Raw genomic sequence first — 20,109 nt, forward strand, 5'->3', positions numbered from 1 at the left:
TGGGAAGGGTTAACAAAATGAATAGCCAGCAGCAGGGCACGCCCAGCAAAAAGCCCGCCGTTTTCAATTTTTGCACAGAACACAGCACGCCATCTTTCAGTGCCGGTCGCTTCAAGTCAAAGTAAGACGCCTCGATTCTTTCTTTACATTCAGTTTTTTCTTGTTGTTGTGGTCTCAGAGAGAAACATCCGAATTTCTAAATCATTAATGATTAAAGGTGGAAAAGAGGAGACCAACAGATCTGAAAGCAGAAGAAGAATGACATTTTCTGTTAGTTCCTCTTTGCTCGGTGTTAAAAACTGTGCGTTGACAGAGTGTTTGTCATTTGCTGGCGTATTACAAAGATTTAACATTTTAATCCTGATTTAATACAGGACTGTTTGATAGTAAAGTTAGTTTATAAGGTCACTCATGCCATGTTGATGTCTGTGGTGCTGTTTTGCTCCGTCGTCCTCGCAGCTCGCAGCTCGCTCCGCTGGGAGCGTTTCTGAAGCAGAGCGTCCTGTCCTGACACTGTAGACTTCCTGAGATTGTGCTTATTTGGCATTTTTCCTTGATTCTGTGGTCATTGTTCCTTGATTTTTGTGATTCTAACATAGCTAAGTGGGCTGCTTTCCTTCTCTGTCTGTTTAATTGCGTTTACTGATGTTTTCACCCACATTGTTTGGCTGTGGCCTGCAGTCCAGCCAGGAACCAAGTAGAGCAAAGAATTTCAGTCAAAAAATGTGCCCATTTTGATAATTATACAGGTCAATATGAGGAAAAAGAATCCAGATATACATGGAACAGATTGAAGTTTTGTGGCTGTTTCAGTTAAAAACATCATCTTAATAATTCTGCTGATGAATTAATAGTTCAGTTTTGAACAGAACAGATATGTAGGAGATTCTAACTGTGTAAGTATAACCTACTTTTTGTCTACTTCGTGTGAAACATGATCCTAAGTAGGTGCGTTGAGTTTTTGATAATTGGTGGGATGTACCGCTGCTTGAGTTCCTGCCTGGTCCGCTCTGTGCAGCTTGGCGCGACTGTTGTCCACCTCCCGGCAAAAATAGACTTGGCGCTTATTTTCTGTGGGGCAGGGCAGGGACCTGTGTCCGGGACGCCGCTGAAACGCCCAGAGGCACGCCCACGAGCTCTTTACAAAATGTCTGCAATGGACTCTGAATGCCACACTGTGGCCGTAAAGCGGCATTGAAGGACCAGGTGGATTTTAGCTGTCAAGTCGGTCTGTTTTGCAGTACAAGACATTGACTTGTACTGCATTGAATATGTAATATAACGAATATAACCAATGCAGTGCCAATGGGCATAAAAACAGAATTATTTGGCAAATGTAATGTTTTTTTGTTTTGGTTTTTTTTGAGTTTTTTAATGCATCACCTCAAAGCAGATTTAATGAACTGGCATAGATTTGGGTAAACTTAAAGTAAGTTTGAATTTATATTTCTGATGTACAGTGTTAGTTGAATGCTCAAACACGTAATTTTAACATCAACAGGCTTTATTATTGTTATTTTAGGTGAAGATGAAACCCAAAAAGCAAAAGTTGTCAGGCCAAGATATCAGGCCCTTTTTCCAGAAAAGTGTAAGTAACAGCTCAGCTAACACTCAGCTAATACTCTCCAAAACATTCCTGTGCAGAATTAGTTTCAGCTTGTTCAACTAATGTGTTTGTGTGTGTGAATGCCATGCGTTATCTTACAGGGCAATTCTGGCAGCAGCTCCCTCCCTACGGAGAGTTCTCAGCCGGGCGGCACCAAACCCTCTGAGCCAGCTGGAGCTACAGGCTCTCAGGTGAGCTCTTATGTAAATGTGAAATGGCAGGCTGAAGGTTCATAAGTTTAAAATAAGTATATTTGGCCATTTTTAAGATGTTGAAGAGAAGTTTAAACATTGTTGTGGCTCTCATATATACAATGCTGTACATTATTGCACCAATGTTAAGCAGAGTTGTTACGTTACCAGTCCATGAATCGAGGGAAGAGTTACTTTGTTGTGCTGTTTGTTAGCTGATGGTCATCCATTGTGGATGAGCCTGGCTTGCCATGCGTTCACACCGGACGCAGCGTAAAGGCTTTGTGCACAGTATTTACATTCAACGTCAATGCAAAGACGTGGACAGACACGAATTCAAGCTGGCTTCGATGACTTGTTTGACGCAGCACAGTGGATGCAAAAATGCGTGTCGTGCGTCTTCGTGCAAGCTGACATTTTTGTGTGACGCTGTGTTGCAATAGTCTGTCAGCTGATATCCTCCCGCCGTTACTGAGACATAAAGCTTCACTCAGCATCAGGAATATTTAGAGACAGAGCAAGTAAGTACTGTAAGGGCTCAGAGATCCGTGAGCAAAGCTATAAAGTTGCATGGTAAGTTGTTTTTGTTGAACTGCTTCTAAGCAAAATGCTCTGATTAATTTAAGTTGGTCTTTTATTGTGGAAAGTAAACAACAGAGGTTGTGCGATACGCTGCCTTGAAAGTTTGATAAAGTCTGAAAAATAATAACGAGTGTAACAGCATATGCCTGAGTTATGTGGTGTGAACGTTTGTATCACGTTTGGTGTGAACACAGAAGAGTTAAGAAGAATTCCTGTGACTGTTCCCGATTATTGATTATCCCCACAACAGTAAATCAGAATTCTTTTCTCATTTTGCAGAACTTAAAATTCAACCAAAGGCGAGTAAAGGAGGAGAAAGATGCTGATACCACTGTGAGTCGACCAATACACTTCATGCACAAGTCTGTATTTTTATTACATCAATAATGACATGTAACTTTTTTCTCATTCTTGCTTCCTGCAGGGTGAACATTTCCATAGTTTTACAGTGAAATTCAGTCCTACTGACAACAGCAAATACACTATTGGCTGTGATCAACCTCGCACGGTGCTGGAGGTGATAAAATCATCTGAAAACTATAGTAAGAGGATGCAGAAGTGTTTAGATGAAAACATTGTCATTCAGCTGGGTAAAGCAGATAAATCATCTATTGTTGCAACACATTTCCCTTGTTCTTGTGTCAAAGATGGTGAGTCTCTGATCATAACATGTGAATCAGAACAGGTGGAAGCAGCCCAAGACCAACAACACAAACCAGTGCAGTCAAGAGACAAATATTCTGTCTTCTACATTGACACAGTGGGAGGGCGATCCACCAAACAAAAGAGGCTGTTTCGAAGCAATGCTCTCAAACAGTTTAAGTATCTGTGTGTCTGTGGGGAGAAGGGGATGACTGTGGAAGAGGCTCTGAAACTGGACGGTCGCTTCATTGATGACCTGAGCAACTTCACTCTGTCTGACAATGAGAATCCAAACCTCCTCACTGAATGTACACAGAAGGTTGACATCCTCGATAAAAAAAAATTCAAAGTACGTCTTCCACGAAACATGAGAAAAAGTGATGAGAAACAGCAGGAAAACTGTGCCGCATCAGATAATTCAAAAAAGAAGTCTGACACAACAGCAGTCTTAGATTTGGTACAGCAGAAAGGAATCAGTGTGAAAACAGCAGTGGCACAGGGAGATGACAACATTAAGAAGATTTATGAAATACTGCGTGAGCAGTTTCCGGCTCTGAGAGAATTGATGGAGAGTAGATTCCCCGGTGATTCTTATCAGAAAGCACTAGACGTGAGGAAGGAGAACTTTGGAAAGATCCAACAGGCATTCAGTGAAGTTCACAGAGTCAGGGAGCTGATAAAACTGGGCGAGTCTGTTTGCAAAGTGGTTGTTCAGAACGTTAGTGAGGGAACGGGCTTTGTGCTGTTTGACAACTTCATCTTGACGAACGCACACCTGTTCACCAACTGTGTTGAAGGACAAAAGCTGAGGGATGGTATAAAAGTGTTTGTTTTGTTCAACTATGAAGCTCCTGAGCCAAACACAAATTATTACTACTTCCAGCTGGCTAACTCTTTTGTTTGCAACAGTGAGGCTGAGCTCGATTACGCCATACTTGAGATCAACCCTGAGGGCCAGAGGGCCAACCAAGCAACACAAACAAAGAAAATCAAGATGCCACCAGGGCTCCTGAAGAAATTTGGTCCAATGCCTCAGAATGGTGAAGCCTGTCTGATTGGTCACCCAGCAGGGGGGCTGAAAAAAATGGACCCTACATGTATCATTGAGAAAGAGAACAGGGGAAAGGCTGTCAATGATCACCTACATCCATTCAAAGACTCAATTTTCATTCTCCATTCGATCAGTCACCTAATCAAAGAGCAAGGCATTGAAAACATAATGGTGGGTGGAGATAAAGCAGAAAAAGTAGTCACCTTCAACACTTTCATGTATCATGGCGCTTCTGGCTCCCCGGTGTTTGATGCTCATTGCGAAGTGTTTGGTTTACACACCGCGGGATATATCTATGAGCATCAAAACCACAAAGAGAGTGTGATAGAGTACGCCCAACCTGTGCTCACTATTTTTAAACACTTTGTGAGTATTCTGAAGAAAGCTGGAAATGGGGATCTGTTGAGGAGAGTTAAGAAGGAAGCAAAGGGCAACCCACACCTCAAAGGGGTACTCGGCATTGGCAATGATGACCCATCAGACAGCAATGAGCCATCAGCAGACCCCGATGAGCCAATGCAGATTGAATAGGTAATCAGGCCCTAAAGCAAGTCACAACACACATGGCTGTAATTGTTATTTTCTAGTTGATCATCAGACTAGTTTGATCCATTTGTTTCTTTGGGTTTTTTTTTTTTGACAATTTACTTGTTGCACCTTAACTTAACAGCATCATCAGTGAGAGTTAAATCCAACCCTAGCATACCCTTGAGTATTTCCATGAATTTTGTCGCTACTTTCTGGGTGTCCAGAAATGTCACGAACATAATAAAAAAAATACTAAAAAAAAAAAAATTAAAGAAAAAATGCAAGCGTAGGGCTTGCATTTTGTGCTGGGTGATTTCTGGGATATTTTTTGTATGAATCTATCAACCAATTTTTGGAAATTCCTGCGTACGTCTTCAACTGTAAACTCACTCTTTTTTTTACATTTTTATGGCAATGTTATTTTTTTAATCAAATGTAATAATTATCATGGTTTTGTTTTGGGTTTTTTCTGGCCAGTGTGTCTTGTTTCACTTTTCACTGTGCAGGCTTATATTATATAAATTTACTTCACAAACTCAGTGCAGAACCTGCTCAGCACACGTCAGTCTGTCTCCTGTCAGTATGTTTTGGATTATGTGTAAAGTTGAGCATCAATTTTTTGTATCCTTTATTTTGTCTCAGTTTTAGTTCCAAATGTTTTTTTTTTTTGTTTTTAAAACTCTTTTAACCTTGTTGTCTTACTGTGTACTACTCATATTAAAACTCCAATTCACTTTAAAATCTGTTTCCTGTCATTGATTTTTTAAAGTTCTCGTAAGCATATGTAGCAACACTACACTACTACTCCTTTATAGTCTTATAGTGTGAATATGTGGTAAATATGGTGATGAAACAGGCTACATTAATGACACAATAACACTGTTCAGCAGCGTTTCTAATGGCCAAATGAGCATATCTGCTCAAAATAAACTAATGTGAGCTTTAACCTGCAAACCTGCCAGAGCTAGCTGTAGATTTCACTGAAACAGGAAGCACACTCTAATATGTCCATCACAAAGAATCTATGCAAAATAAAAAAGGGAAAATTGCTAACATTTATGGGATGGAAATGTTGAGTGACAACCCAAATGCCAAAAATAATTTATTGTATGTGTCTGAAAATATCAAATATGTTATGTTTACAAGTTTCCATGTGGCATGTCACTGTGATGTTATGTTTAATTAACGCTGTAGTGAAGGCGTGGTTAGGCTTAGGTATAAAAAAAAAACTCGCTTATGTTTGGAAAAGATTATTTTGTGGCTTAAATACCCAGTTTTGGGGGCACTATCCTGGCAGAAAACACAGCAATGTCTTTTTAAAAAGCACTTTACGTGCCTCTATTCCATCAGAAAAACACGACAAAAGGTTGCTACCATCCGATGACAAAGTCAGCTCATAAACGTCATTTTAGAAATGCTTGCTTAATGTGCCCTGAGCTGGTTTTTCCTAGTTTTGGTTCACCTGGACTCTTATAACCTCAGCCCCTCGATGCAAAATCAAGCTGTATACATCTTTCTTTTCCAGGATTACCTGGATTATCAGAATATTTAGGCCGCAGTGATGTCATTTGAATGTACAAATAGTTATGAGGGCATAAAGACAAAAGAAAAAAAGACGGGAATTGAATTTTACAGATCTTTATTGAAAAATCACACAAAAGTATTATGTAACAAGCTTTCTTGTTGCAAAAAACCTTTCTCCCAAGTGCTGGGTTTCAGAATATGAAAAATATAAAACATTGTAACTTTAATGTTAAAAAAATTATTGCACTTAAAAAAAAAGTCCCATTGTTTTTTTGCAGTATTTAGTGTATCACATTATTTGTGCCACATTGCAAAGCAGTTCCTATCTGGGATGATGCAGAGGGCCACATCACACTCCTGACACTTCCAGGGAGTGGCCTGATTCACCTGCCTGGTCATCCTGCAGTGAACACAGGGTTTACGTCCATATGAGGCCCTCTTGCTTTTTTCGGTTTGTTGTGAGGTAGGCACGGGTACGTGGCGACACGGTTCCCTGTTAGCAGAGACGCTAGCCGTGACACCGCACAGCTGGGCCGTCAGCTCCTCCAGGAATGCCCTGTGGGTCAGGGGCTGCTGCTGCTTCTCCTTACACAGCTCCCTGTGAAGCAAATAGCTGTTAGTTGCGGCAATGTCCAAAAAATGAAAAAACAACGTCCTGTACCACTGCGTTGTTTTGTGGTGGACTGAGTAGTATTGAATGAGTTGATCCGACAAATCAGCACCTCTCATGTTTTTATTGTACTCCATGACAGGGGTTGGGCATGGGATGGATTTCATGCTCCTCTGCACCGTATCTCCAGAGAAAGCTGGGTGAATTGTGGAGCAGACAGAGACCTCACGGGCGTCCATCCACTTTACAAAAACCAGTGGGCCATCACGGATCCACCTGATGGAGCCTCTAGGGGCCTTTCTGGTCATGGCGTTTACGGTTGAGCGTGGGCATTCTCTCCTGTTGTCCCTGTACGTGCCACATGCTCCAATATTGAGGCCGTACAGGTCTCTGAGGAGCTTGGGGCTTGTGTAAAAGTGGTCCATGTATAAGTGATAACCCGTTCCCATGTGTGCTGGCTTTATCAAGCACATCACAGAGTCGTAGGCTAGTCCTACACCTGAGACAAACCGCGACTTACCCGTGTACACGGTGAAGTCCAGAGTGTAGCCATTGCTACAGTCAGCCAAAACAAACAGTTTGAAGCCCCACTTGGTCGGCTTCGCCTTCATGTACTGCGTCAGGCCAGTGTGGGCCTTCGTTGCGACCATCCTCTCATCGATGGAAATGTTCTGGCGTGGATGGTAATGGGTTTTGCATGCTTGTGTGATGGTGTTCATAAGGGGCTTCAGTCGAAACAGGCGGTCATAATCTGGTGTCCCCTTCTTTTTGTCATTTTCAGCATCTTCGTCAGGGTCACTCATGTGGACGTTCCAGGATATAGTTTGATACCTGTCTCTTGACATTATGTTGGGTGGAAACTGAATACTAAAAATTGAACCTTTTCTCCAGTAATTCCTGATGTTGGACAATCTCACTAATGCGAAGAAGAAAGTCAGTCCCAAAAATTTGAGAAATTCCCGAGTGTCTATGTTGGTCCATGAATATTTTCTTCCTTTAGCGATGTTTTTTGCCGCTTGTTTGTTTGTATTAATGCAGAGTATTTGAACTGCTTCATCACTGACAAACAGTTTGAAGAGATCCAGTGGGGAGTATGATGGGGTTGTGTTCAGCTGATGTCCAGGCTGTCTTGCTGGGAGAAACCTCTTCAGGGGTGGAGAAACATCTGGATCTTTCTCTGATCTCCAGGCTGATGTTAGGGCTTTTGTCTGTGGCCTAAGAGGGGACCGGGACCTGGAAGAGCGTGGGCTTCTTGACACTCTACAGGCATGACGGGACCTTGCCCGAGATCTCGATCTGCCATGTTGTACAGACCGTATCCGCGGCTGAATTCGTCCATGACCACGTCCTTGTCTGGGTAGCTTCTGTCCTGCTGCAGCAGAAGTGCCGGGCTCCTCATGCTGTTTAGAAGTACTGGGCCCCTCATGCTGTTTGGGAGAAGTGCCGGGCCCCTCATGCTGTTTGGGAGAAGATAGGGGATCCAGGGATGCCCGGGGATAGGCCTGCTGTGTTTCAGCTGAGGTGCTTGGCTCCTCAGCGTGTTCATAGATATCACTATAAAACAAATAAATAAAAACACAGTAGATCATGTTTATTAGACCAGTAAGTGTGTTTGTATTTTTCATCTTACGCAACATGTGAGAACAATGGCTGAGCTTGCTTTGTACTGCCCCCCCAGTGTAGGGGGCTGTGTAGAAGAAAGGAGCCCCAAACCCCCAAAGTTGCAGGTCGTTATCTAAGTGTCCCTGCAGACAAAGGTGAACAGCCAGCCCCCCACACTGTACCTTTTACAGTCAAACACTACCTATGCACGTATTTGTATTTTTATTTCACTTCTACCATAAGTACATATATGCCACTTACTCTTCAGCTGGATCTAGACCTTCCTGGTATGCCAGCTCTTCATCAGTGAGGAAACTTTCAGCCTCAGAGTGTCCATCATCATCATCATCGTCAGTGAAAAACGGCATATCCAGGTCTTCATCAGTCCATGGATCCATGACTGATGCCATCGCGAAACGGCCGCAGTAAAACAGTGTCGATGACTGGACGCGTCCCCACGCGCTCTCCACCACAGCTGCAAGCGCGCGCTGCTTCTTCTTGTTATTGTTTGCTCTATATCCGGTCTCCTGACATCACCTCCGGTCATTTCCACGTCTCTAAGCCAAATAAAAAGTATGCATATAAACGTGCGCATAATTTGTACGATGTACCATCGTCTCGCTGTTATTATGGGTGCTGTCTTTACGTAGATCGATATAAACAGTAGGATTGGGCCAATCACAGTGCAGTTTCCTCCAGATGATCACGTGCCGGCACGCGCAAGCGCTGGCCGCATCATCTTCCGATTGGTGGACAAAACCAAAACAAACCTCTGATTGGTCGAAATACTCAACACAAACTACCAATATGGCGTTTAGCATCGACGCTACTGGACTTTTGTCAACGAAATATGGATAAAATATGGACGGGCGACACCCAAGATCGGACCTATCATTCTGGATTTATTGACAAAAGGGTCCCGTCAAACCGCCGGAGTCCGGGCTGGATTCTGAGGAGCTACGGACGCTCCCGGACCCGGAGACGTCGGTAAAACCGCACAGATGGCAGCTTTCATGGGGAAAAAAGTAAGTTAATAAAACTTTTCTAAATGATACCAGTTATGGTAGTGTGTGACCTGCCGGCCTCCAGGTAAACAGAAACATAACGCCAGCATTTTCCTCTGCCGCAGGTAACATACCTTTACAAAGACGACTTACTGTAACCCTCAGATAAAAAGTCTTTCAAGTTTCAAAGCTTCATTGCGTGGTTAAGAAACGCTAAACTTTATATAAAAGAGTGCAGTTTGAGGATCCAATGAGCTTTCTTAAAGGCATGTTAAAGCCTTCTTTCAGCCCAATTTGTGGCTGGAAAAGTGTTGTTTTCTGTCCATATGTACGCCCGCATGTATCTCTCATAAAAGCAAGAAATTGGCAAGGAAAAATAAATTACAACCTGCAGAACAACTTAAATTTTAATGAGTTTTTCATTGCTGTTACTTTTCCAGAAATTCATACAAGTGTTAAAACTGCCCCTGAATCAGTTTTACATCCACCTACATGCTCAGGTTAGTGCAGACCGACAGATCCACAGCTCCACCCAGCGGCCTTTTGCCCACACAACCAGCAAATTATGCCAGCACGTTTTGGCTTGTAATGCAAGTTTGCATAAAATATGAATCTGAAGTCTGTTACAACTTGACATTCCTTCCAATCAAAATTTAAAAAACAAATATGATTAGGGTTTTTAAAAGATTTTTTTTTAATAGTTGTGCTGTTAAATTGGAGCTTCATTTGTCTCGATCACTTTGTCTCCTTGCAACTCCACTATGGGGTAACAAATATTAAATGCATTGCTGTAAAAAACAAATTTACAACAAATCAAAAGATCATTGATTTTTTTAAAAAAAAAAGAGAATGCAATGTATATTATTATATAAATATATATTTTTTTTATTTTTCATTATCATTTAGTCAAACAATTGCAAAATATAATTTGAGTTTATCTAACCCTTGAATCTATGAAGGTTGGCAACACTGCATTAAGAGGGTGTGAATGTCAGATTGTTGGTTTTAGAAAGTTACAGAAATTGTCAAGACAACCCTCCCCCCAAATTTGAACATTGGCAAGGTTCAAAAAGAGGGGATTTTAGATGCATTTTTTTGATCCTACAAGCTTTGTTTGGAGCACACTGAGGCCTGGCAGCTTACAAAAAAACAACAACTGGCAATTCAAAAGCAACGGTAGTAGTCATTTTTGTTCCTTATCCTGATCTTACATGTACTTTTGTGTTCGCTCTCAGTCATTTTCTTCATCATCTCTCCTCAGAGCCTTGCGGAGACTCCTCCAGAACTCCCTGGTCCTCTCCTCCTCCTGAGGCCACTCCAGGTATGTGGTGGAGCTCATGAGTTTGCGCAGTTTGCAGAAGCGTTTGGGGATGTCATCCTTGGACAGCGGTTCCAGAAGGATCAAGATGGCCACGTCTCCGGCGGCAGTCCCATCAAAAAGCTGGAAGTGGGAGAAGTCCAACTCGTAGCGGCACCAGTCAGACTGGACGAAATTCTCAGAGAGGACGAAGACGGTCCGCCGGCTCCGCTCCATGGCGCTTATGATGTTGTCCACAATCCAGTGTCCAGGGAGGAAGTCCCTCTTGTGGAGGCACAGGGTCAGAGGCCGAATGGCTCTGGGATTAGCAAAGTCTTCTTCATCCTCCCTGAGGGAGAGAAGCAGGTAATGTTTCCCCGCGGATAAAGACTTTATTTTCACAATGTGTGGTAAGTGTTGTCAACAATGGAAATGTCTGAAAATCTTTCTTAAATTAATGTGGGCTACACTGACCTCACCTCACCTTGTACCAAACTATAATTCAGATTTTTGAAGTTTTTGATCTTGTCGCCCTCATATGGAAAGTGTGATTAAAATACCAAGTACTTTGTAAATGCAACTTGATGTCATATCACTCTTTCCTTGGCGTGACTTTCTACCAAATTTTACTGAAATCTAGTAAGTAGCTTTTTAGCTTTTGAGACATCCTGCTGTTTTAACAAAAAGACACTAGAATGTAAGACTTTACCTTGGCTCCTCCAGCTCGGGTACCAAGAAGTTTTCCACCCAGCTAGCATCTCTCTCACTGTAGGACACAAAGGCGTCATAGGACAGCAATCCTTCTGAATCCGTTCCATCGCCCTGTCGCCGCCGCCGTCGCCGGGAGCTATGCTTGGCCTTCAACCATGACCACATCATCTTGAGGTACCAGAACACATGAAGGCGCCACAGCAGGACACACAGAAGAATCCCAACAAAAAGCGCCGCCCCACAGCTCACGGACACAAACAAAACCCGATGGCACACAGCAACAGAGAGGTGGACCTCACCAACCAGTTTCCCCTGCAGGTAGAGAGGAGAGTCGCAGACGTAGCTTTCCTCTCCGTCTGCCAGCTGCATGTCTCCAATTCCTTTAATGGCCGACTGGAAGAAGTTGACAAAGTCACAGGAGCAGACGAATTTGTTCTGACCGGCCCGGAGGTCCTCGAGTCGTTTGTATGATAGGAGGTCTGAGCGGTCGAACATGTTCAAGGTGTTTGACTGTGGGAGAACAAGGAGAGGTCATACTGGGGAGTACAAAGACAATTGTAGGATGTAAGATGTGATTGGTTCTTACCTGTATTATGAGTGCTTGGAGATTAGGGAACAGCCATCCATGGGGCAGCCTCAGTATCTTGTTCCCGTACAGGTACAGCTCTCTGAGGTTGGGCAGGACCAGGAGGAAGTCTTTAAGATTGTTGTTGCTCAGATCCAACACCTGATCAAGGGCAAGACAAAAGTGGTTTTAGTAGTGTTAGGTCCGTCAGGATCACTGCTACATCGTCCACTCTCAGTACCTCCACAGTTGCGGGTAGACAAGGGGTGATGGTTGTAAGTTTAGCCCCGGAGATGTTAAGGTGTCGCAGGGTGGAGGGCCAGGAGCAGCTGGGGGGCATGGTGCTATATCCATTCCGGCCGATGTCTAGGTGGGTCAGTTTGGAGAGCTTCGTCACCTGCTTGCTCATCAGGGACAGAGACTAGACAGCAGAGAGACACAGACAGACAATTCTATAAGCAGCAGGTATTTCACGTTGCATTACGTGTGCATTGAGGCTGGTTCTAGACATGGGCATGGGGGGCAATGCCCCTGAATGCAATGCAAGTGAAATAAATTAATGAAAAAGTTACAAAAATAAGACCTTCAGAGCGTTTCTGCTGACGTTTAAAACTCGGAGGTCCTTCAGTGTACCGTCTCCTTTGCACAGTGACTCCTCCAGAGTCAGGTCGGTCAGCAGGTTGTCGGACAGGTCCAGGTACTGCAGGTTCACTAGCAGCCGGGACGTGGGACAGGGCATCACAAACACCTAAGGGCAGAAGTCTGGGCTTTCAAATCGCACTCCTAATTTTATTCTCACATTTTTTTTACACTGCATGTTATATACTTGTGACTGAAAACACCTCTAACTTACCTGCGAGTTTATGACAGACACCTTCCTCGGATATTGCAGCAGAAACCCCAGCTCCAGAAACGAGACGAACTTAAAGACATTCAGCACCACTGTGTTTCGTATGAAGAACTCGTCGATGCTTTTATGGTCCGTCCTTCTGGCTCGCTCCCACCTAACATCAATTGAGCAACAACAAACCTTTAAATTCTTCATGCAGTTTGTCACTTCTGAACTTTAAAAAAAAATACAGTACTATTTTCATTCATTCAACCCTTATTTGTACTGGAGCGATCATTGGGGGGCGACCTTCATTTACAGTGACACTGAGGAAATTACAGTAACAAAGTAAAAAAAATTAAAACAATATACTAACAATTAAAATCCTATACAGTTATAAGATCTCAAGAGTTTTTTGTTTTTGTTTTTTTTTTCAAAATTTGGCACAAACTGCCATTTTGAATCAAGGATAAACTGATTAGCGTTTGGTGGTCAAAAGTCAAGGTCATTGTGACCTTAAGTCCATCCCATTCCCATGAACACCATATCTCAAGAACACCTTGAGGGAATTCTTTGAAATTTGAATCCTTCTCATTCAGTGAAAGCAGTACCACAAGAAGGGAGTATAAATATATGTGTAAAAAAAAAAAAAAAAAGAAAGTAATTTAGATTTGATATAGATTTAAATAGAAAAAGCACTGAGTCCCTTTCAAACTACGGGGAGATAAAATTAGAGTTCTACGCTTTTCTGCTCACTGAAGACAGTTGGCACTATCACTGAGAAAAGCGCTTCAAATCAGAGAGCTTAAGAACTGCCCGGTTAGTCGCTACATTTGTCAGCAGCCACTTTTTTGTCAAAAAGTTGGCAAATTTAGCAATAAAATTGCCAAGGTACAAGGTACATTTATTAGTCTTTTTTTCATCTTTATGTGAAATTACAATTTGTCTTCGGAGTTAAAGAATGCGTTGACAAAAATCACCAGCTACTAAGAAAATTTCATCCAGTTGCTTGTTGCTGCCTATGGCATCAGACAATTCCTGCATTTTTTGAATCTTGTGTCTTGTGTCTTGTCAGCCTTGAACAAGTCTGCCCATCCAGTGCAACAGCTTGATCTGGGATGTTAGAGGCTAACCATGTCTTCGTGAGGATGTGCGTCTCTGATTTGTTGCTGAGTGAGCCTCAATCACATCTCATACTTTTTATTCTCCTGCGGCCGGACATCAGCCAGAAGAAGTCTTGGTAGATGAACAGCTCTCAGTCTAGGTTGGGTCAGCCTTGCCCTGATGCTGGCTCTCCTCTCTCTCTTTGTCTTTCAGTTTGGTCACTCCCTTCTGGTCTGACTGGCTTTTCGGCGTATTTCATTGGTGGAGATCCTGTTGCGGTTTGCTGCATTCAGTCCAAACCCCCCCAAATTTTTCCTGATGTTAATAAGGGCTTCTCGATTGTAGAAAAGTTGTGCTTCAGCAGAAGGAGCCATAGAGTCCAAAGAATAGAAAAATATAGCTTAAATGTAGCGAGGATTCAAGAATTTACTGGCTGCTGCATCTGTATGTGAGCAAATTAAGTTTAGAACATGGACTTTAAAAAAAAACAGATGCGCTGGTGTCCTACCTGCCTTCGCCTGTCAGTGTGACGCCATCCAAGGACAAGCAGGTGAGCGGGACTCCATCCGTCACCACCAGGAGGTTAACTATGGCCTCATCAGACACGGCAAGGTTGTTGAAAAAAATTTTCCTGGGAAATGACATCATAGAGGAGCATGTGACTGGTTGACCGTGTCAAAATGTGATCAAGGATCTTTTGTTAACATTGGCACTGCAACACGTTGCTCAAAGGAATTTTGCATGAGCACAAAAAACAGAAGAGATTTCGGACGGACCTGACTCTTCTCCTTGCTGCCCCTCTGAAGGGCTGAACTGACTCATTCCCAATGAGATGGATGTCTTCCAAAATGAGAGGCGTCTCAGGATATGACACGTCCGTCACCACAGCCAAGGCTAAGGTGACGTTTGACAAAAATGGACTGTGGAGGCTCAAAGTAACACGACCCAATGGCCAAATGTCTGCAAGAGTACCAGAATCGTACCTGCAGAGAGAGAAAGAGACGGTAGAGGTAGAGTGAATGATGGGAATAGTAAAACCTTTGACACTTGAAAAACATACAGAAAGCAACAATGAAGAGAAAAAGAAAAAAAAAAGACCCGATAAAAAGTTTGTTTTTTTTAAGAATAAATTAAAAAAGAAGGAGGAGTTGTCTTATCTGCCATAGTGTAGTTTTTAATACCCCCACTGGGGGTCACCAAAGCCACAACTTGTTGATATGATGCAGAGGCATTAACCCCTTGAAACTGTGGCAAATAAGCCTTTCTTTCAAAACATGGAAAGAATACGAAAGAATCTAATGAGCATTTTAAGGGAAAAAAAGGTCCAGAAATTTGATTGATGATTGATATATATATATATATAAACAAAAAAAGCAAAAAACAAAACAAAAAAGGCAATGAGGATTTAAAAAAAAAAATACTCAGAAAAGTACCTGTAAATAAAGAGAAAAATTAAAATGATAAAAAAAAATTCTAATAATAATAAATCAAAAAAGAAAGTAAAAAAAAAACAAGGAAATGACCTGGGTGGAAAAACTGCTAAAACATTAAAAACTGTAAAATGAATATTGAATGAATGAATTAATAATTACAATAAGAAATGTACATATTTGGCCATTTTTTGCTAGATTTTTAAAAAGTAATTTTCTAAATTTAGACATTTAGCTCAACCTTATTGCACAAAAACCGGTGTCAGCCCCCCACCTCTTCAGGTTATTGGCGTGCACAGTGAGCTCCTCCAGCTGAGTGACTCCGGACAGATCTCCTCTCTTTAGCTCCTCCAGAGCAGGGCCTCCGACGCTGAGCCTCCTCAGCCTGAGCAGGCTCTGAAACGGCGGACGAGAGCCCAGGCAGCTGCAGGACACACACAGTGTATGGACACCTGAACGTATCTAATGTGGAGGTATCTGCTTGGTCTTTAAATTGCACTTTACCTGTACGGGTTGTTGAGCAGGTTGAGGTGCTGCAGAGCTCCCAGCTTGCTGAACCATGTATGGTTGAGGGCAGTCAGCTGGTTGTCGGACAGATCGAGCTCCTCCAGACTCCACAGAGAGTCAAACGCTGACGGATGGATCATCATTACTCTGTTATCTGCAGGAGGACAGTAACATTTCAGCCCGTTTTCACTGTAAAGTCATCAATTAACGCCACTTTTGCAGCATTTTTGGCACAAGATCCAGAAAATCCACCTTTTGCATCCATATGATACACCACTGGACGGCATCAGCTGAGAACGTAGCACTGTTTGATGCATTTTACATGCTTTTTATTCCTCTTTTTTATATGTATATTTTTTGTCTGTTGATGCATGTGTCCTAAATGTAGTCCAGATTGTGTATTTGAGTGTAATCAGTGAATTTGCAGCTCAGCTCCTTCAATAAACTAAATAGTTACATTCAGACTGTTCAGGTCCAAAAATGCTCCATTGAAACCCATTCAAACTGACAAAGAGCAGAAAAACAGGACTTGTATTATTTCTGGGTGTCATTCTGGGCTTTTGACTCTGAATTTGTCATTTTGACTATTTTCCACCTGATGAGGTCATTTTGACCATATTTGGCAGATGGAGGAAATACATGCTATTTCCACTAGGTGACCTGTCACAGTCAATGTAGCTGCTGATCACTGACATATCCCAGACTGTCAGCAGCTACACTCACACACTGACATATCCCAGACTGTCAGCAGCTACACTCACACACTGACATATCCCAGACTGTCAGCAGACAAAAAAAATTAATCTCATTATATTTTTTAAAGCTTGACTTCAAAAAGTCCATGTTGTGTGTGGAGCAATATGAGTTTGAGTATTTGACACTGCACAAAAAACTATAATGTATGACTATCAATATTGCTGCCAATAATGGACATATTCCAGGTTGTGATAATTAAAAAAAATCAATAAATACTTTGCCGCTTGAAAATAATTCATATTTTGTGTTATTTTTCATCTACAAACACAGTGCTATCATGACAAAATCCTGGCATTTAAATGGTTACAATTCTGAAAAAAAGGAATATTTTATGAATATTTTATTAAAGTAGAAAATAATATAAATGTATAATATTTTTTAAGCTTGATTTTAAAAGGTGCATTTTGCAAATGAGTGTTTGATATCAAAGTGGGTTCTAAAGGGTTAATCTTACATCGGTTGCACTGTGCGCATGAACTAATATAGATTTTTGTGTTCCTTTATTTTTCAGAAAAGAACAGTTTTAAATCCATAAACATAATAAAATCCCGTCAGAGTTACCGTGGAGACTCAGAGCCCTCAGCCTCGCGTGTCCCGCCAGATCGTCGCCGGTCAACGCCGTGATGTTGTTGAAGGAGAGATCGAGAGTCAGGGCTCGATCTGTTACCGTGGGAACGCGGGTGAACCCTGCGTGGGAGCAGTTACAGGAGAGCCGCAGGTTGCAGCGCTCGCAGGACGGCCTCTCACCATCTGGGTTTGACCTCTGACCCCAGCAGAGATGGAGGAGGAAGAGGATGGTGAAGTCAAGGTGAGTCAGCCGTCCCATTCTGTAAGGAAACAAAGAAAAGACCGATCGACTGGACAAATAAACCAGATTGTGAATCGAGCACGAGGGCGAGACAAAGTGAGCCAGGGTCAGAGGACACGGAGACGCGATACAGAAGTGAAAGAAACTCTAGAGGAACTGGGATTTGGTCAAAGAGGAAGCCATTACCATTTTATTGTGACTTTCACCAAACCTTTATAAACACTGAGCTGTCATTAAATAGTCAATCAGATGAGTGTTTACAGCTAACCAGCAACTACAGCTTCCTCTGTTTGGATTTCTCGGGCTTCCTGTGCTGCCAGCGTTGAGCAACAGCGAAACCTCTTAAATCAGATTTGACCAAAGTTAGAAAAAAAATTATCTATTTTGCTGCTACAAGTGAAAACACTGGTTGTTTCAGTTCTGTTAAGCTGAACTTATTTTTACCGAAAATTAAATTTGAAATGGTGGCATGACTGCTTCGCCAACCACAGACTTTAACTCTTTGATACCTGAGCATGATTTCAAAAAAAAAAAAAAAAAAAAAGGAAGATGGCAAGGAGCAATGAAATAAAAAAAATGCACCTCAAAATAGCAAGATATTAATAAAAAAGTACAAGAAAATTACCTGTAAGAGTAAAAGCAAAAAAACAAACACAGAAAAGGGCAGTAAAACAAAAACAAACAAAAAAAATTATTGAAATGTTCTTCCAAAACTTGCAAGAATTTGGTAAAAAAAAAAAAAAGTTAAAGAAAATTACCTAAAAATTCCCAGAGAAGAAAAACAAAGTAAAAGAAATTGATTCTTAAAAAGTAATCATTATTCTATAGTTTTCTGGACATTTTTCCCCTCGCTTTTTAGAAAAATCTAAATTCACTTTTTTCAGTTCAAGGGACATTTCAGGCAAGTTGCTCAATGCCTTTTTTCCCATGCTTATTTAAACCAAATTGCTCAGAGTTCAAAGGTTTAAAGTACTTGTAAAAGGCGTAATTTCTCTTAATAACATGGGTAAATGGCCACAAGCAACTTAGGAAATGGCTCAAAAAATTCCTTTCATTTCATTTCATTCCTTATTGATTTAGCAACTAGCTGCCAGTCTCTCATTATTTTTTTTTTCGTTTTTTTCTTTTTGGAAAAAAATCAAACCAAATCTTACATTTCAGAAATTTAAATACATGTGGAAGACAAAAGAACGCAGCACAAGAAAACTGATGTAGATTTAAGGGTCAAATGGTTAAACTGAAACTGAATTCTAATGTGCAGCTTCTGCAGGAGCCGGCCTTCCAAAAACATTAACTGCAAAGCAAAGCAGTTATAAATTTGTTGCATGTTTATAAGATTTTTAATCAGCCTGAGACGCCAATAAAACTGGTGCTGCTTTGTGTCAATCTTCCAAATTGGAACCCACATTGAATTCACTCTGTTTTATCACCCTAATTTTCTTAAAAACTTCCCTTATTCTGTCATTCATCTCTTTAAATGCGACACAGCCGGACAACTTCTGGTGTTGTAAAACAGAAAAATGATAACGATTGATCAGTCAAACTTCAGGCATGGCAGCATGAACAATTTTAAAAAGTGCATTTCATGTTTTGCTCCTCGATTCTGTTGTAAGTTCGCGTTGCCTTACCTTGTTTCTTTGCAGAACAGATTCCAGATGATGAGGGGGAAACCCTGGATGATTAAAATAGAAAAGGACAAGAAAATAAATTTAAGAGTTTTATGACTGCAAAGAAAGGAAGTAGGTACTAAGGGGGTGAAAACCGGGACCAAGTGTAAAAAGAGGTAGTGAGCATGAAAATTTACTTCCGGGAGTAAGCCAGTGTGAGTGTGTCTGTAAAAATGCAAAAGTGCATGAAGACCCTTAAAAAGTAGTAAAGTGGATTCATCTTTTGCATATTTCCAGACTTGTTAGACAGGAGTTAAAAGTATTTTTTAAAGAAAATAACATCAAAATAAAAACACATCCATTACGCTACACTGCACTGCCAAAAGAAAATGAAATTTTTACTAAAATTTGATATATATTTGAAAAACTGTTGTTGCATTCGATCCACTCCTTTTTTGGTTATGACTCTAAAAACAGGCAGAAGTAAAGCAGCCACATGTTGCATTATCTCATAAGTGGTTTCCGTCACATAATAAACTGTAACCGCTGTGTGAAGAGGACCGTGACCACAGTGACTTCTGCTCAGTCTCTGGCTGTCTTCAGACCAGTTCTGTGCAGCACGAGGAAACAGACTGAAATATCATCATGTCGTCATTAGTAATTATGTAACATGCAAACTGTTTCCACATTTAAAAGTAGACTTAAGACTTTCCTCTTTGTTAAAGTTTATAGTTCGGGCTGGCTCAGGCCTTACTTGAACCAGCCACTAACTCGGCTTTCTTCCGGAGCCTTAGCGCTGCCTCGTCTCGTAGGTTCCCTCGGACCGAGGTTGTACCTGGATTTTGGGTTTGTGGTTGCACTGCTAACGCCTGCCACTACTACTATTATTATTCGGGGTATTTCCACCATTAATATACACATAAGACCATTTCTGTCACATACATATACTATAATATATAAATGTACATGTAAAATAGTATCATTAGTCAATCAGACTTTATTTGTATACACATTTCATACAAACAAACAATAACACAAAGTTCTTCATACAGTCAAAAAACTTCAATTAAAATTAAAAACAAGACTTTGTGATTACGCAAAACACTGAAAAATAGGAATAAAACCAGGAACTGAGGGAACACAACCATCAGTGAG

General features: G+C 41.4%; 3 protein-coding genes across 4 annotated transcripts; 1 reads left to right on the top strand and 2 right to left on the bottom strand.

Annotated features, from left to right (window-relative positions):
* Window positions 1-89: 89 nt before the first annotated feature.
* On the top strand, window positions 90-4,515 carry LOC121962092 (serine protease FAM111A-like). Its single transcript, XM_042512287.1, is given in 6 exon segments — window positions 90-121; window positions 1,523-1,588; window positions 1,708-1,797; window positions 2,659-2,712; window positions 2,804-4,385; window positions 4,388-4,515. Coding segments are annotated over 5 exon segments (1,830 nt in total). The 5' UTR covers window positions 90-121; window positions 1,523-1,528; the 3' UTR covers window positions 4,432-4,515.
* A 1,875-nt stretch (window positions 4,516-6,390) lies between these two features.
* LOC121962118 (piggyBac transposable element-derived protein 4-like) lies at window positions 6,391-8,142 on the bottom strand. The gene is made up of 2 exons (XM_042512316.1): window positions 6,847-8,142; window positions 6,391-6,722 (listed from the first exon to the last, which is right to left on the bottom strand). Exons 1-2 carry the CDS (start codon window positions 7,577-7,579, stop codon window positions 6,688-6,690), a joined length of 768 nt encoding a protein of 255 aa, XP_042368250.1. The 5' UTR covers window positions 7,580-8,142; the 3' UTR covers window positions 6,391-6,687.
* A 2,155-nt stretch (window positions 8,143-10,297) lies between these two features.
* On the bottom strand, window positions 10,298-19,505 carry LOC121962081 (toll-like receptor 2 type-2). Of its 2 annotated transcripts, XM_042512276.1 has the most exons (12): window positions 18,976-19,505; window positions 17,101-17,366; window positions 15,781-15,937; window positions 15,551-15,700; window positions 14,623-14,829; window positions 14,355-14,477; window positions 12,767-12,917; window positions 12,497-12,661; window positions 12,155-12,334; window positions 11,935-12,075; window positions 11,347-11,858; window positions 10,298-10,986 (listed from the first exon to the last, which is right to left on the bottom strand). In XM_042512276.1, the coding sequence occupies exons 2-12, from the start codon at window positions 17,363-17,365 to the stop codon at window positions 10,572-10,574; spliced, it is 2,466 nt and encodes an 821-aa protein (XP_042368210.1). In that variant the 5' UTR covers window position 17,366; window positions 18,976-19,505; the 3' UTR covers window positions 10,298-10,571. The 2 variants fall into 2 exon arrangements, with proteins under 2 accessions (XP_042368210.1, XP_042368211.1); XM_042512277.1 differs by lacking the exon at window positions 18,976-19,505 and having other exon boundaries at window positions 17,101-17,914.
* Window positions 19,506-20,109: the final 604 nt, after the last annotated feature.

The sequence above is a fragment of the Plectropomus leopardus genome, chromosome 23, assembly GCF_008729295.1.
Source record: "Plectropomus leopardus isolate mb chromosome 23, YSFRI_Pleo_2.0, whole genome shotgun sequence".
Taxonomy (NCBI): domain Eukaryota; kingdom Metazoa; phylum Chordata; class Actinopteri; order Perciformes; family Serranidae; genus Plectropomus; species Plectropomus leopardus.